The sequence below is a fragment of the Jaculus jaculus genome, chromosome 5 (genome assembly GCF_020740685.1).
Source record: "Jaculus jaculus isolate mJacJac1 chromosome 5, mJacJac1.mat.Y.cur, whole genome shotgun sequence".
Classification (NCBI taxonomy): Eukaryota; Metazoa; Chordata; class Mammalia; order Rodentia; family Dipodidae; genus Jaculus; species Jaculus jaculus.
The window spans coordinates 82198257-82211837 of record NC_059106.1 but is presented as its reverse complement, the minus strand read 5'-3'; the positions used below and the strand labels follow the sequence as shown (position 1 = coordinate 82211837).

General features: G+C 45.6%; 1 protein-coding gene across 2 annotated transcripts in view; it reads left to right on the top strand.

Moving 5' to 3' along the window:
• Kdm4a (lysine demethylase 4A) overlaps positions 1-13581 on the top strand; it is a 65724-nt gene that overhangs the window by 12873 nt on the left and 39270 nt on the right. For both annotated transcript variants that reach the window (XM_004672498.2, XM_045149293.1), the window contains exons 5-11: positions 349-542; positions 4654-4703; positions 5524-5627; positions 6151-6288; positions 8607-8845; positions 11696-11895; positions 13108-13478. In XM_004672498.2, coding sequence (XP_004672555.2) covers positions 349-542; positions 4654-4703; positions 5524-5627; positions 6151-6288; positions 8607-8845; positions 11696-11895; positions 13108-13478 — 1296 coding nt within the window. The remainder of the gene's footprint in view (positions 1-348; positions 543-4653; positions 4704-5523; positions 5628-6150; positions 6289-8606; positions 8846-11695; positions 11896-13107; positions 13479-13581) is intronic.

The following is a 13581-nucleotide window of genomic DNA, read 5'->3' as shown; positions in this document are numbered from 1 at the left end:
TTTTTTGAGGTAGGGTCTCACTCTAGCGCAAGCTGACTTGGAGTTCTCTGTAGTCTCAGGGTGGCCTCAAACTCACAGCAGTCCTATCCCTGCCTCCTGAGTGCTGGGATTAAAGGTGTGCACCACCATGCCCGGCCAAGGTAGTGTTTCTTGTAGCCCAGGCTAACCTAGAACTCACTCTGTAGTTTCAGGCTGGCTTCCTCCTACCTCTGCCTCCCAAGTGTTGGGATTCAGTGTGCACACCACCACACTGGGTGGTGCTGTGGTTTTGATGTTCCACATTTTGGTCAGAGGTGACAGCTCACCGGAGGCCTCTAAATTCCAATGTATACTGTCATTTCTTGGCAGCATGTGGATGAGTGGAACATTGGCCGGCTGAAGACCATCCTGGACTTGGTGGAGAAGGAGAGCGGGATCACCATTGAGGGGGTGAACACTCCGTACCTGTACTTTGGCATGTGGAAGACGTCCTTTGCCTGGCATACGGAAGACATGGACCTATATAGCATCAACTACCTGCACTTTGGGGAGCCAAAGTCTTGGTAAAGTCAGCACACAGTTGGCATTGCCTTAGCTTCCCGAGTGCTAGGATTATAGTTGTGTGCCACCATGCTTGCTGTGGCTTTAGCAAACAGACTACTTAACACTGCCCTTTGATTTTTTTTTTTTTTTTTTTTTTCCCAAGGTAGGGTCTCACTCTAGCTCAGGCTGACCTGGAATTCACTGTGTAGTGTCATAGTGGCCTTGAACTCATGGTGATCCTCCTGCTTCTGCCTTCTGAGTGCTGGGATTAAAGGTGTGTACTACCATGCCCAGCTTGCTCTTTGATTTTTTTGTTGTTGTTGTTTGTTTTTTGAGGTGGGGTCTCACTTTATCTCAGGCTAACCTAGAATTCACTATTGTCTCAGGGTGGCCTCGAACTCACAGCCATCCTCATATGTATTTGCCTTCCGGGTGCTGGCATTAAAGGCATGTGCCTGCCACCACACCTGGCTTTTTTTTTTTGGTGAACTTGTACAATATCTTACTTATTAGAGAGAGAAAAAAATGAATGAAGTAATCTCTTGACCCCATCTTGGCTTTTAATTTAATTAATTAATTTATTTTTTGTTGGTCAAGGTAAGGTCTCAATCTAGCTCAGGGTGACCTGGAATTCACTATGTAGTCTCAGGGTGGCCTCAAACTCATGGTGCTTTTAGTGACAAAAGCAAGCAAGATGTGAGGTCCCCACCACCACACACACAGCACACCAGTTAGGAAACACAAAACAGAAAGGAGAAAAGGGGTGACATGCTGCTGTGTGAAAAGCGCTGGAAGGCAAGTGGTGTGTGTGCTAAGGTCTGCTTGGGAAGGACACATGGTCAGGGTGGAGATTATAAAAGGCCACAACTGAGACCTGAAAACGAGGAAGACGTAACTGTCAAGTGGTGTGAGTTTAGTAGAGTGCTGAGGGAGGTACGCCCAGGTGTTAGGAGAAGGTTCATGTGCACAGCTGCTAAGCTGACGGAAGGTACGCTGTGTGTGGGAGCTAGAAGTCCATCTGCTGTGTCCAGGAGGAGAAATAAGTAACTGTGGGTCAGAGAGAATACCATGGACTAGTTAGGAGGAAGTTGTGTCCACCTTGAGTTCCTTTTCCAGCATTTTTAGCCACAACCCTCCCAGGATTTTTCCTTTCTTCTTTCATATGCTCTTTAAAAATTTTTTTAAGTTTGTTTTATTTTTTATTTTTTATTTGTTTATGTCTCAGTGTGGCCTCGAACTCATGGTGATCCTTCTACTTCTGCCTCTTGAGTGCTGGGATTAGAGGCATGCACCACCATGCCTGGCTTTAAAATTTAACTATTAATTAATAGTTAGTTTTGTTTTTTGAGTTAGGGTCTCACTCTAACTCTGGCTGACCTGGAATTCACTATATAGTCTCAAGGTGCCCTCGAACTCATGGTGATCTTCCTATCTCTGTCTCCCGAGTGCTGGGATTCAAGGCATGTGCCTCCATGCCTGGCCTTTAAATTTTATTTATTTATTTTATCATTTTTATTTATTTATTTGAGAGAGAGAGGATATGAATGGGTGCACCAGGCCTTCCAGCCGCTGCAAATGAACTGGACACTTGGCCCCCTTGTGCATCTGGCTAATGTGGGTCCTGGGGAATCAAGCCTTGAATCGGGGTCTTTAGGCTTCACAGACAAGTGCTTAATCACTAAGCCATCTCTCTAGCCTTCTTTTTTCTTCTTTATTTTCTTTGAGTGGCCTTGAACTCAAGGCTACATACATATATGGTGTGTGAGAGAGAGATAGTATGGGCATACCAGGGCCTCCAGCCAGACACACACGCCACCTTGTGCATTGGCTTTATGTGGGTACTGGGGAATTGAACCCAGGTCCTTTGTTTTTTTGCTAACCAAGTGCCTTAACTGATGAACCATCTCTCCAGCCCCCACTTTTTGAAATTTATTTATTTGCAAGCAGAGAGATTGTAGACAGAGAGTGGAGGAGAGGGAGAAAACAGGTATGTCAAGGCTTCCTGCTCTTGCAGGTGAACTCCAGATGCCTGCACCGCTGTGCATCTAGCTTTATGTGTGTTCTGGGAAACGAACCCTGGTCATTAGGCTGGGCAGGCAAGCACCTTAACTGCTGAGCCATCTTTCTAGCTCAGTTACAGTTTTTTTCTTCTTCAAGGTAGGGTCTCACTTTAGCTCAGCCTAACCTGGAAGTCACTCTGTATTCTCAGGGTGGCCTCAAACTTTGGTGATCCTCCTACCTCTGCCTCCCAAGTGCTAGAATTCAAGGCATGTGCCACCACACTGAACTATTTCTTTTCTTTTCTTTTTTTTTTAAATTTGTTTATTTTTATTTATTTTAGAGAGAGAGGGGGGGGGCAGGCAGAGAGTGAGAGAGAGAATGGGCATGCCAGGGCTTCCAGCCACTGCAAACGAACTCTAGACGCATTCACCCCCTTGTGCATATGGCTAACGTGGGTCCTGGGGAATTGAGCCTTGAACCGGGGTCCTTAGGCTTCATAGGCAAGCGCTTAACTGCTAAGCCATCTCTTCAGCCCTTCTTTTTTTTTTTTTTTTTTAATTTGAGAGAGCGAGACCAAGAGAGGGAAATTGATGTACCAGGGCCTCCAACCGCTGTAATTGAACTCCAGATACATGTGCCACCTTGTGTGACCTTGCATGCTTGCATCACCTTGTGCGTCTAGTATACGAGGGACCTGGAGAGTCTAACATGGGTCCTTAGGCTTCGCAGGCAAGTGCCTTAACCACTACGCCATCTCTCCAGCCCTCAATTGGACGTTTTGAAGGTGCTATGTGTACTGTCTAGGTCTTTTGAGATGGGAACTCCTAAGACTTCTATGATATCAAAAACCTCTAGATAACATTTTTCTCTTGTCCTCTGTTTCATTATGATGAGGCTTGGGGTTTCTTTTTTAGCTAATGTGTTTTTCTGAGCAGTTGAGATCTTGCTATGTTGTCTAAATTGTCTCCTGGGCTCAAGAGATTTTCCTTTCTGCCTCGGCCTCCCCTGTGCTGGGACCACAGGCATATGCTCACTTGAAATAATCTTCAAGGTAGATTATAAAGGTTAAAGTAAGGTAACTGTGAATTTCAGAATATAAAGTTTTCCAAATGTTTTAAAGTCTTAGGTGTTCTTATTTCCTTAAGTTTTTTCATGAAGACGCTTCTGTGTCGTCTAGACATCCTATCAGTGGAGGAGTAATTCATTAAGAGATAATCAGTATAGCTTTTATGGAGAAAAAGGGAAAGTGGGTTCATCAACAGATATGGGGCCATGTGTCTGGGTGTCTGACCCAGCCTCCGTATTTTCCATTCCTCTGCCTCCCCCAGTGAGGCCTTCCTGTTCTGCTAGGAGATGGTAAAAGCCACTGAGCTTATATAATGCTACCTTTTTTTTTTTCCTTTTGGAAAACTTTCTTATATGAACCCATAATAAGGGAGGGAAACTTTTTGTACTATTAAGTATTCGCTCAAGAGAAATAATGTCTAATTAAGTGGATGACTACAGAAAAGAAAGAAATTCCTACTCCTATGTGGGCTTCCCACTCCTTTGCCCTAGTGGTATGTTCTTTTCCTCTCTCTCTCTCTCTCTCTCTCTCTCTCTGTCAGGTTGGTTTTAAACTCTGAATCCTCTACCTCAGTCTCCCAAGTGCTAGGATTATAGGCATAGGTCACCGTTCCTGGCCCAGGGTACATGTTTTTTTTTTGGGGGGGGGGTGGCGAGGGACGTGCCTTAACATTTTAAGGAAGGGTCTCATTATTCTAAACTGACATGGATGGAACTCACTCTGTAGGTAAAGCTGGCCTTGAACTCAAGGTGGTCCTCCTATTTAGCCTTGCCAGTTTTGGGATCAAAGGTATGCCCCCTGGCTGGCTAGAAATATACTTTTATTTTTAGCTGGCACCCAGTAGTTGTTCTTCCTCACGGGTACAGTAGAGCGTTTCAGTCCAGTCATGTGTGTGCAGTTATCAGATCAGTGCAGGGTGGTTGGGTTGGCACATCTGTCATCTCTTTGTGCTGGGAACATTTGGGATCCTCTCTACTGACTGCAAGGTGTTTGCCAATCAGAGCAAGCCCCTTAGCTGCTGTGCTGTCCTCTGCCCGGTGTCTGATGCTCTCATGTGATTGCAGGTACTCTGTGCCGCCTGAGCATGGGAAACGGCTAGAGCGTCTCGCCAAAGGTACCGTGTCTCCTCCAGGTATCCGGGTGGCCCTCTACAAGCTGTGCTCTTGGTGCTGAAATGTGCGCTTTGTAGTCACTTCTTGTATGTTCACAGATCTGCTGGTGATGTTGGAGGCTCAGTTGCTAGATTGGCTGCCTTAGTCCAGCAATCCTGATCTGAATCTTTCCCTGCTCTGTCCAAGAAGGGACTACATCCTTCCTTTATCTTTTATTTTTATTTTTCGAGGTAGAGTCTCACTCTAGCTCAGGCTGACCTGGAATTCACTCTGGGTGGCCTCAAACTCATGGCAATCCTTCTACCTCTACCTCCCAGGTTCGCCTGGCCATCCTTCCTTTTTTCAACCCTGCCTCTGTCCCTCCAACTATGGTTTCTGTGCAGGTTAGGGTCTTGTGCCCAAACCCCAAATGTGACAGCCAAGTTGAGTTCCTTTGTGTTTAGGTTAAGTGGACTTGAATAGATTTGCACCTCTAGAGAATTTATTCTATTTCCAGATAGCCAGGGCAGACCTCACGATACGTGGTTTCCTCACACAAGGCTGGGCACACGTCTCCATCATCACGGCTTGGCTTGGACAAGTGCTGTGTAGTTCCGTAGTCCTGTTAAAGCAGAGGCAGCCTGAGCGATGTCACTCTGCATTGTTTGGTCACTGATAATAATGCTCCACTCGAGAGAGCTCGAGATTCACTGTTGAGTCTGAGTCTGCCCAGACAGATCCTTACAGGTCATGCTGCCTATCCTTCCTGTGATCCTCGGCTGTGAAGTTTCTTCAGGGTTACAAAGCATTGCATTAACCTAGATCTGTTCTGCCTTTTAACAGGCTTTTTCCCAGGAAGTGCTCAAAGCTGTGAAGCTTTTCTCCGCCATAAGATGACCTTGATTTCCCCGCTGATGCTGAAGAAGTATGGCATTCCCTTTGACAAGGTGAGCTGATGGCACCCACAAAAGGCTTGGGCTTACCGAGAAGCCACCTTCCATGATCTTTGTTCTACAGATTTAAAAAAAAAAGGAATTTTATTTTTATATTTTTATTTTCAAGGTAGGGTCTCAGTTTACCCCCAGCTGACCTGGAATTCTCTATGTAGTCCCAGGGTGGCTTCGAACTTATTGCAATTTTCCTACCTCTGCCTCCTGAGTACTGGGATTAAAGGCATGCGCCACCACATCTGGTTTGATGTGCAAAATTTGTTCTAGTTTTTCCCTTTTGTCATTTTGATCTAGGGTGGTGAGCGTGCTTTCCTGGTGGGAGTGTGTGTGTGTGTGGTGGGGGGGTGAATAGATCCCTGCGCAGTATTAATTTGGGGTGCCTAGTTATGCTCCTAGCATGCGTCTGATATATTATACAAGACAGCAAGATCCTGGTGGTTTAGGCATCTCTGTAGATGAGCTGAGATTCTTCTGTAGGCCTCTGCAGTGTGGCTGCTGCTTCAGGTCTGCTCTCGCTCAGGTGACTCAAGAAGCTGGAGAGTTCATGATCACGTTCCCGTATGGTTACCATGCTGGTTTCAACCATGGCTTCAACTGCGCCGAGTCTACCAACTTTGCTACCCGTCGGTGGATTGAGTATGGCAAACAAGCTGTGTTGGTAAGTCCACCTGACTTCTGCAACACCACAGCCAAAAAATGTCTGACTGGAGAAATTCTTTTGTCAGAACATTTGTTTGAACTGTTGGACTTTGGAAACAGAGTGGCTGGGAATGAATGCAAGTGCCAACATATTGTGTTCATGAAGAATTTTGGGGATGGGGAGGCTGGGGAGATTGCACAGTGGTTAAAGGCGCTTGTTTGCAAAGCCTGCTGGCTCAGGTTCAATTCCCAATCACCCACACGAAGATAGACACTCAAAGTAGTGCTTCTGGTGTTAGTTTGCAGTGGTAAGAGGCTCTGGAATCCCCATATTCTCTTTCTCTCATTAATAAATATTTTCAAATATTTATTTGACAGAGAAAGTGGGGGGGGGAGAGACAGAGAGAGAGAGAGAGAGAGAGAGAGAGAGAGAGAGAGAGAGAATGAGAATGGGCAGGCCAGGCCTTCCAGCCACTGTAAAGAAACTTCAGATGCATGCACCCCCTTGTGCATTGGGCTAATGTGGGTCCTGGGGAATTGAACCTGGGTCCTTTGGCTTTGCAGACAAATGCTTTAACCTCTAAGCCATCCCTCTAGCCATAAAATAAACATTTTTTAAAGTTTATCTATTTGTTTGAAAGTGATAGAGAGAGGGATAATGGGTATGCCAGAATCTCTAGCTATTGTAAATAAACTCCAGATACATGCACCACCATAAGCATCTGGCTTACGTGGGTCCTCGGGAATCAAACCTGGGTCCTTTGGCTTTGTAGACAAGTGCCTTACCCATTAAGTCATCTCTTGAGCCCTCCTCCCCAATTCTTTTTTTCTTTCAAGGTAGGGTCTCAACTCTAGCTCAGGCTGACCTAGAATGCACTCTGTAGTCTCAGGGTGGCCTCAAACTCATGGCAATCCTCCTACCTCTGCCTCCTGGGTGCTGGGATTAAAGGTGTGCGCCACCATGCCTAGTTCTGAATTTTATTTATTTATTTTGACAGAGAAAGAGAGCATGGGCATGCCAGGGCCTCCAGCCACTGCAAACAAATTCCAGATGTGTGTACCCCTTGTGTATCTGGCTAACGTGGGTCCTGGGGAATCGAATCTGGGTCCTTTGGCTTTGCAGGCAAATGCCTTACCTGTTGAGCCATCTCCAGCCCTGAATTTTTTAAAAACATATTTAAAATTTTTTTAATTTATTTGAGGGGGGGAGGGAGGGAGAGAATGGGCATGCCAGGCTTCCAGCCACTGCAAAAGAACTCCAGATGTTTTTGCCACCTTGTGTGTCTGGCTTACGTGTGTCCTGGGGAATCAAACCGAGGTCCTTTGGCTTTGCAGGCAAGCGCCTTAACCACTAAGCCATCTCTCCAGCCTGGATTTTTTTTTTAAAGGAGAATTTTTTTTTTTCAGGTTGACCTGGAACTCTGCAGCCCAGGTGGGCCTCTTATCCTAGTATTCCATGCACTGAGATTAAAAGCATATTAGCCAACATGCCCTACTAGACTCTGCATTTTGTTTTTCTGCTCCCTTACTTTGGAAGGCCCTGTAAGAACAATAAATACCCTGCCTATGGACAAAACAATTTTATCCTTTTTTTTCTTTGTTTCCTTTTTTTATTTTTTTGAGGTAGAGTCTCACTTTAGCCCAAGGCTGATCTGGAATTCATTATGTAGTCTCAGGGTGGCCTCAAACTCATGGTGATCCTCTTACCTCTGTCTCCCAAATGCTGGGATTAAAGCTGTGCACTACATGCCTCATCCTTTAAGTTTTTGATCTTCAAGGTGCCCAAGATTGATCCACCAAAAATTAGTATTAAGACAGCCATGATGGTGTACACCTTAAATCCCAGCACTGGGGAGGTAGAGGAGGTAGGAGGATCACCATGAGTTCAAGGTCACCCTAAGAGTACATAGTGAATTCCAGGTTAGCCTGGGCTAGTAAGCGAGACCCTACTTCAATAAAACAAACAAAAATTAGTGTTAGCCAGGTGTGGTGGTACATCCCTGTAATCCTGGGAGGGTGAGGCAGGAAGATCAGAAGTTCAAGGTCATCCTTAGCTATATAATAAGTTCAAGGCCAGCTTGAGCTACCTGACACCCTGTTTCAAAACCAAACAATAACAAAAATTAGTACCTATTAATTCTACAAACTAATGGATTTTATTATTACACATTTCTAATTCTTAGTAATTCACTGCCTTCCTATTCTTTTTTTTCCTCCCAACAATGTGTTTTTAAAAAAAAAAAAAACATCTCATGGTTTTCTCCACCTGGCGGGCAGAGTTGGGGCATGGGGTGACTTGGAGGCGGTCAGATGCACTCATTGCGTGTTGTGTGGCAGTGCTCCTGCAGAAAGGACATGGTGAAGATCTCCATGGATGTGTTTGTGAGGAGGTTCCAGCCAGAACGGTACAAGCTCTGGAAAGCTGGGAAGGACAGCACCGTCATCGACCATACTCTGCCCACACCTGAAGCCGCTGAGTTTCTGAGGGAGAGTGGACTGTCCACAAGAGCTGGGAACGAGGAGGAGTGCCCGGAGGAGGACATGGAAGGAGTTGAGGAGGAAGACATGAAGAGAAGGTACTGGGTGGCCCTGTAAGCTTGGCTGTTGGGTGGGGGTCTGGGAGGCTCCTTCAGTCAGTGGAGAGACTGAGTGCTTCTGAGCCTGAGTACCCCAGTGTTGCCTTCTGGCTCTTACTCCGGAATGAGGATAGTAAATGTGTGTTGCACTGGAGCAAGAGGCAGGGCCGTCTGACCAAAGTCAGTTCTTGGCATCATATCAAAATCTTCTATTCATTATTTATTTATTTATTTAATTTTATTTTTTAAATTTTTATTAACATTCCATGATTATAAAAAAAATCCCATGGTAATACCTTCCCTCCCCCCACTTTCCCCTTTGAAATTCCATTCTCCATCATATCCCCTCCCTATCTCAATCAGTCTCTCTTTTATTTTTATGTCGTGATCTTTCACTCCTCTCATGATGGTCTTGTGTAAGTAGTGTCAGGCACTATGAGGTCATGGATATCGAGGCCATATTATGTCTGGAGGGAGCACGTTGTAAGGAGTCCTACCCTTCCTTTGGCTCTTACATTCTTTCTGCCACCTCTTCTGCATAAGACCCTGAGCCTTGGAAGGTGTGATTGAGATGTTACTCAGTACTCTAGTCACTTCTTCCAGCACTGTGATACCTTCTGAGTCGTCCCAAGGTCACAGCCATCTGAAAAGAGAAGATTCTCTACCCAAAGTGAAAGTAGTATTAATATAAGGGCATGAATATTAAGAGAAGTGCTTACTGGGCAGTTTGATAAACATAGTATATATAGTAGTATATTAGTATATTATCCAGACATCAGCAGATGTTACACCCCTAGGGCTCATGACTACCCCTGTTTTAAGTTTTCAGTATCAGGGATGTGTTCCTTCCCTTGGAGCGGGCCTCCAGTCCAATTGGAGGGCAGTTGGTTTCCACCATGACAGATGTGCCACTATTGCACCTCATTTTTTATTTTTATGTTTGGGTTTTTCTGAGGTAGGTCTTAACTGTAGCCCAAGGCTGACCTGGAGTTCACTATGTAGTCTCAGGTTGGCCTCAGACTCACAGTGGTCCTCTTACTTCAGCCTCCCAAGTGCTAAGATTAAAGGTGTATATCACCATGGCCAGTTATTTGATCTATTTTATTTTTCAGTATTTTTTTATATTTATTTGAGAGAGAGGCAGATAGAGAGAAAGAGAATGGGTGTGCAAGAATGGGCTTGCCAAGGCCTCCAGCTTCTGGAAATGAACTCCAGCACATACTCCACCTGGTGCATCTAGCTTATGTGGGTATTGGGGAATTGAACCTGGGTCCTTGGGCTTCACGGGTTAGCACCTTAACTGTTAAGCCATCTCTTCAGTCCCCCGTTCTCTCTTTCCCTCCTCCTCTCTTTGTCTGTGCTTGCAAGTAAATAAGTTTTGTTTGGTGTGTGTGTGTGCGCATGCGCGTGCGTGTGAGAGAGAGAGAAAGAGAGAGAGGGAGAGAGAGGGAGAGGGAGTGTGATTTATTTGCATGCAGAGAGAGATTGGTTCCTGTTTCTACAATCTAGTTCTAGATGCCTGTGCCACTCTGTGCTGGCTTAATATGGGTACTGTGGAATCAAACTCTAGCCTCGACTTTGCAGACAAGTACTATTAACTGCTCTGTCATCTCCCCAACCCATAGTGTCTTTTAATATTTATTTATTTGAGATTTATTTGAGAGAGAGGGAGAGAGAATATGAATATGGGCATGCCAGGGCCTTCAGCTTCTGCAAATGAATTGTAGATGCGTGTGCCACCTTGTGCATCTTACTTAGGTGGGTTCTGGGGAATTGAACCTTGGTCCTTTGGCTTTGTAGACAAGTGCCTTAACAACTAAGCCATCTCTCCAGCCCCCTCAATGTCTTTTTTTTTAAATTCCAGATTTCTTTTTTTTTCTCAATTTTTATTAACATTTTCCATGATTATAAAAAGTATCCCTCCCCCCCACTTTCTCTTTGAAATTCCATTCTCCATCATATCTCCTTCCCACCTCAATCAGTCTCTTTTATTTTGATGTCATGGTCTTTTCCTCCTCTTATGATGGTCTTGTGTAGGTAGTGTCAGGCACTGTGAGGTCATGGATATCTAGGCCATTTTATGTCTTCAGGGAGCATGTTGTACGGAGTCCTACCCTTCCTTTGGCTCTTACATTCTTTCCGCCATCTCTTCCGCAAGACCCTGAGCCTTGGAAGGTGTGATCAAGATGTTACTCAGTACTGCCCTCAATGTCTTTTAAAGGAAGAGTATGAAGGTGGGAACAAGGTTCACCAGCACGGGGAGTAGGAGGTTTTTTTCTGGCATTGTCAGTCTTGGCTTAGAAGGGATATGTACTTTGACTGTCAGTTTGTCCTGGGCCATGTGGGAAAGAGCAGAGTGACACTGATATGGCAGCTAGTACAACCAGATGCACTGCCAGGTATTTTGTATTGCCTCTTAATCCTCAAATTTTAAAAGTGAGTGGTGATAGCTGTATTTTTAGGTGATAGAATTGCTTGTAAAGGGCTGGAGAGATCGCCCAGTGGTTAAGGCATTTGTATGAGAAGCCTAAGGACCTAGGTTTGAGTCCATAGTACCCATGTAGGCCGTATGCACAAGGTGGCACATGCATCGGGAGTTCGTTTGCAGTGACTGGAGGCCCTGGCATATCATTCTCTCTGTCTGCCTTTTTATCTCTCTTTTTCTAATAAAGAAATATTCTTTTTAAAAAGAATGACTTATAAATAAGCCCTTTGTCCTCAGTCACACAAATGCAGGGTGGCCTAGAGTTTGGGATGATTCGCCTGGCCATTTATTTTTTGCATTGTTTATGAATGTGTTTGGGTGAGAAGGCATGTGAGCTCTCACGAGGTTTGCCTTCCTCTTTGCAGCCTGGCCAAGCACCGTATAGGGACAAAGAGGCACCGAGTGTGTCTTGAAATACCGCAGGAGGTGAGTCAGAGTGAGCTCTTCCCCAAGGAGGAGCTGAGTTCTGAACAGTATGGGATGACTGAGTGCCAGGCTACCCTCGCCCCTGTGAGGCCCACACACAGCTCCGTGCGACAAGTTGAGGACAGCCTGCCCTTCCCAGGTGAGTGGACGTTGGTACTTTTCCCATAATCTTATGTGTAATGTCTGTTGTGTGTTTGATGCTGTATCTAGTGCAGGGTTTGAAATAACAAGAGGGAGAGCTAGATCTGTGGGGAGACCCATACTGGAGTATGAGAAACATTTTGCTTGGGGATGTGCAAGGCAGACCAGGCATGGAGGGAAACCCTTGTGTAGTGACTATTTAAGGGGGTCAAGGAAACACTGAAAGCTTCAGTGAAGGTGACTTTTATGAGATAAGGTGACAGATATAGCAAGAGCATCCTTGGAAGGATGAGTAATGGCTGGTGATAGGAAGTTGCACCATTGCTTGGAAGTGATGGTGATCTCTAAAATTGGGTATTAGAAGTGAGAAAAATGGAAGACACTTATGTAGGCTGAAGAAAGGGATGTGGTGATGTAGGAATGCCTGCCATTATCTTTTTGTTTATTCATTTTGGAAATAGGATCTTTGTAGTTCTGGCTGGCCTTGCATTCGAAATCTCCCTGCCTCAATTTACTGACCACTTGATTACAGGCATGCACCACCACATCAGGCTTAAAATTTTCAATTGAGTGTAACTGTGCATGTTTAAGGAGTGTGGTACTTTGGGTGTATATAGTGTATAATCAGTTCAGGGTACCAGCCGTTTTGCAGTCTGTTCACTTGGAGGCTAATGTGTGTTTTAAGGCATGGTGTGTATAGTGAGTGGTGTGTGCAGCAGCCACTCAAGATGGTCGCTCGCTCAGGTTGAATTTGTTAGGGACAGGCTTGTCTCTGTCAGGCTTGAAACCTGGTTATGATGCTGGGGCACATCTCTAAAGCCTACATATACTTGGGGCTGGCCTAGTTCTCAGTAGAATTTTCAGCTTTAAGCAGCTATGCCTCTGCTGAACACAGGCCTGTGAGGAATTGGCAGCTCATACTTGCTAATAGTATTGTCTGCCATATGTGAGTTGTATCCCACTTTGTACTGGGGGGTTGGATTTGGGAGCCCTGAAGATAAGTAATAGGATCCTTACATAACATGGGAAGAAACTGGGATCCCTGGAGGGTAGGCAGTTAGTCCCCGTGATCCAAGGACTCTCAGTGACAGCTGGGCCCTGGAGCAAGTCTCGCTCGTAGCCTGTACCCCCTGCGCTTTGCTACCCTGCCGTCAGGTTCACCTGTGCAGGAGGAGTTTGGCTCTGCTTAGTGTGTATATGTGTGTTTCAGATTATTCTGACTCCACGGACGTTAAATTTGAAGAGCTCAAAAATGTCAAACTAGAAGAGGAGGATGAGGAAGAGGAGCCAGAGGCAGCTGCACTGGATCTTTCTGTGAATCCTGCTTCTATAGGGGAACGCCTTGTTTTCACTGGTTCCAAAAAGAAATCCTCTTCCAGCCTGGCCTCCAGTTCTTCTGGGGATTCCATTTCCTCGGATTCAGAATCCAGTGAACCTGTCTCTTGCCAAGGCCAAGGGCAAACAGGAGCTCTCACTGTGCACAGCTATGCAAAAGAGGATGGCAGGACCACCACGGGAGAGCCATGCATGAAGAAGAAATGCAGGGCTCCCAGAAGAATCAGCGAGCAGGAGCTGGCAGAGGTATGGGGAGGCAGCTGCCCTGGCAAGCATGCATGGGCGAGGGGGCCTGTGAGGTAGAAGTGTTGCAGGCATGGTGGGGGGGGGGAGTATAGGAGAGAGGACC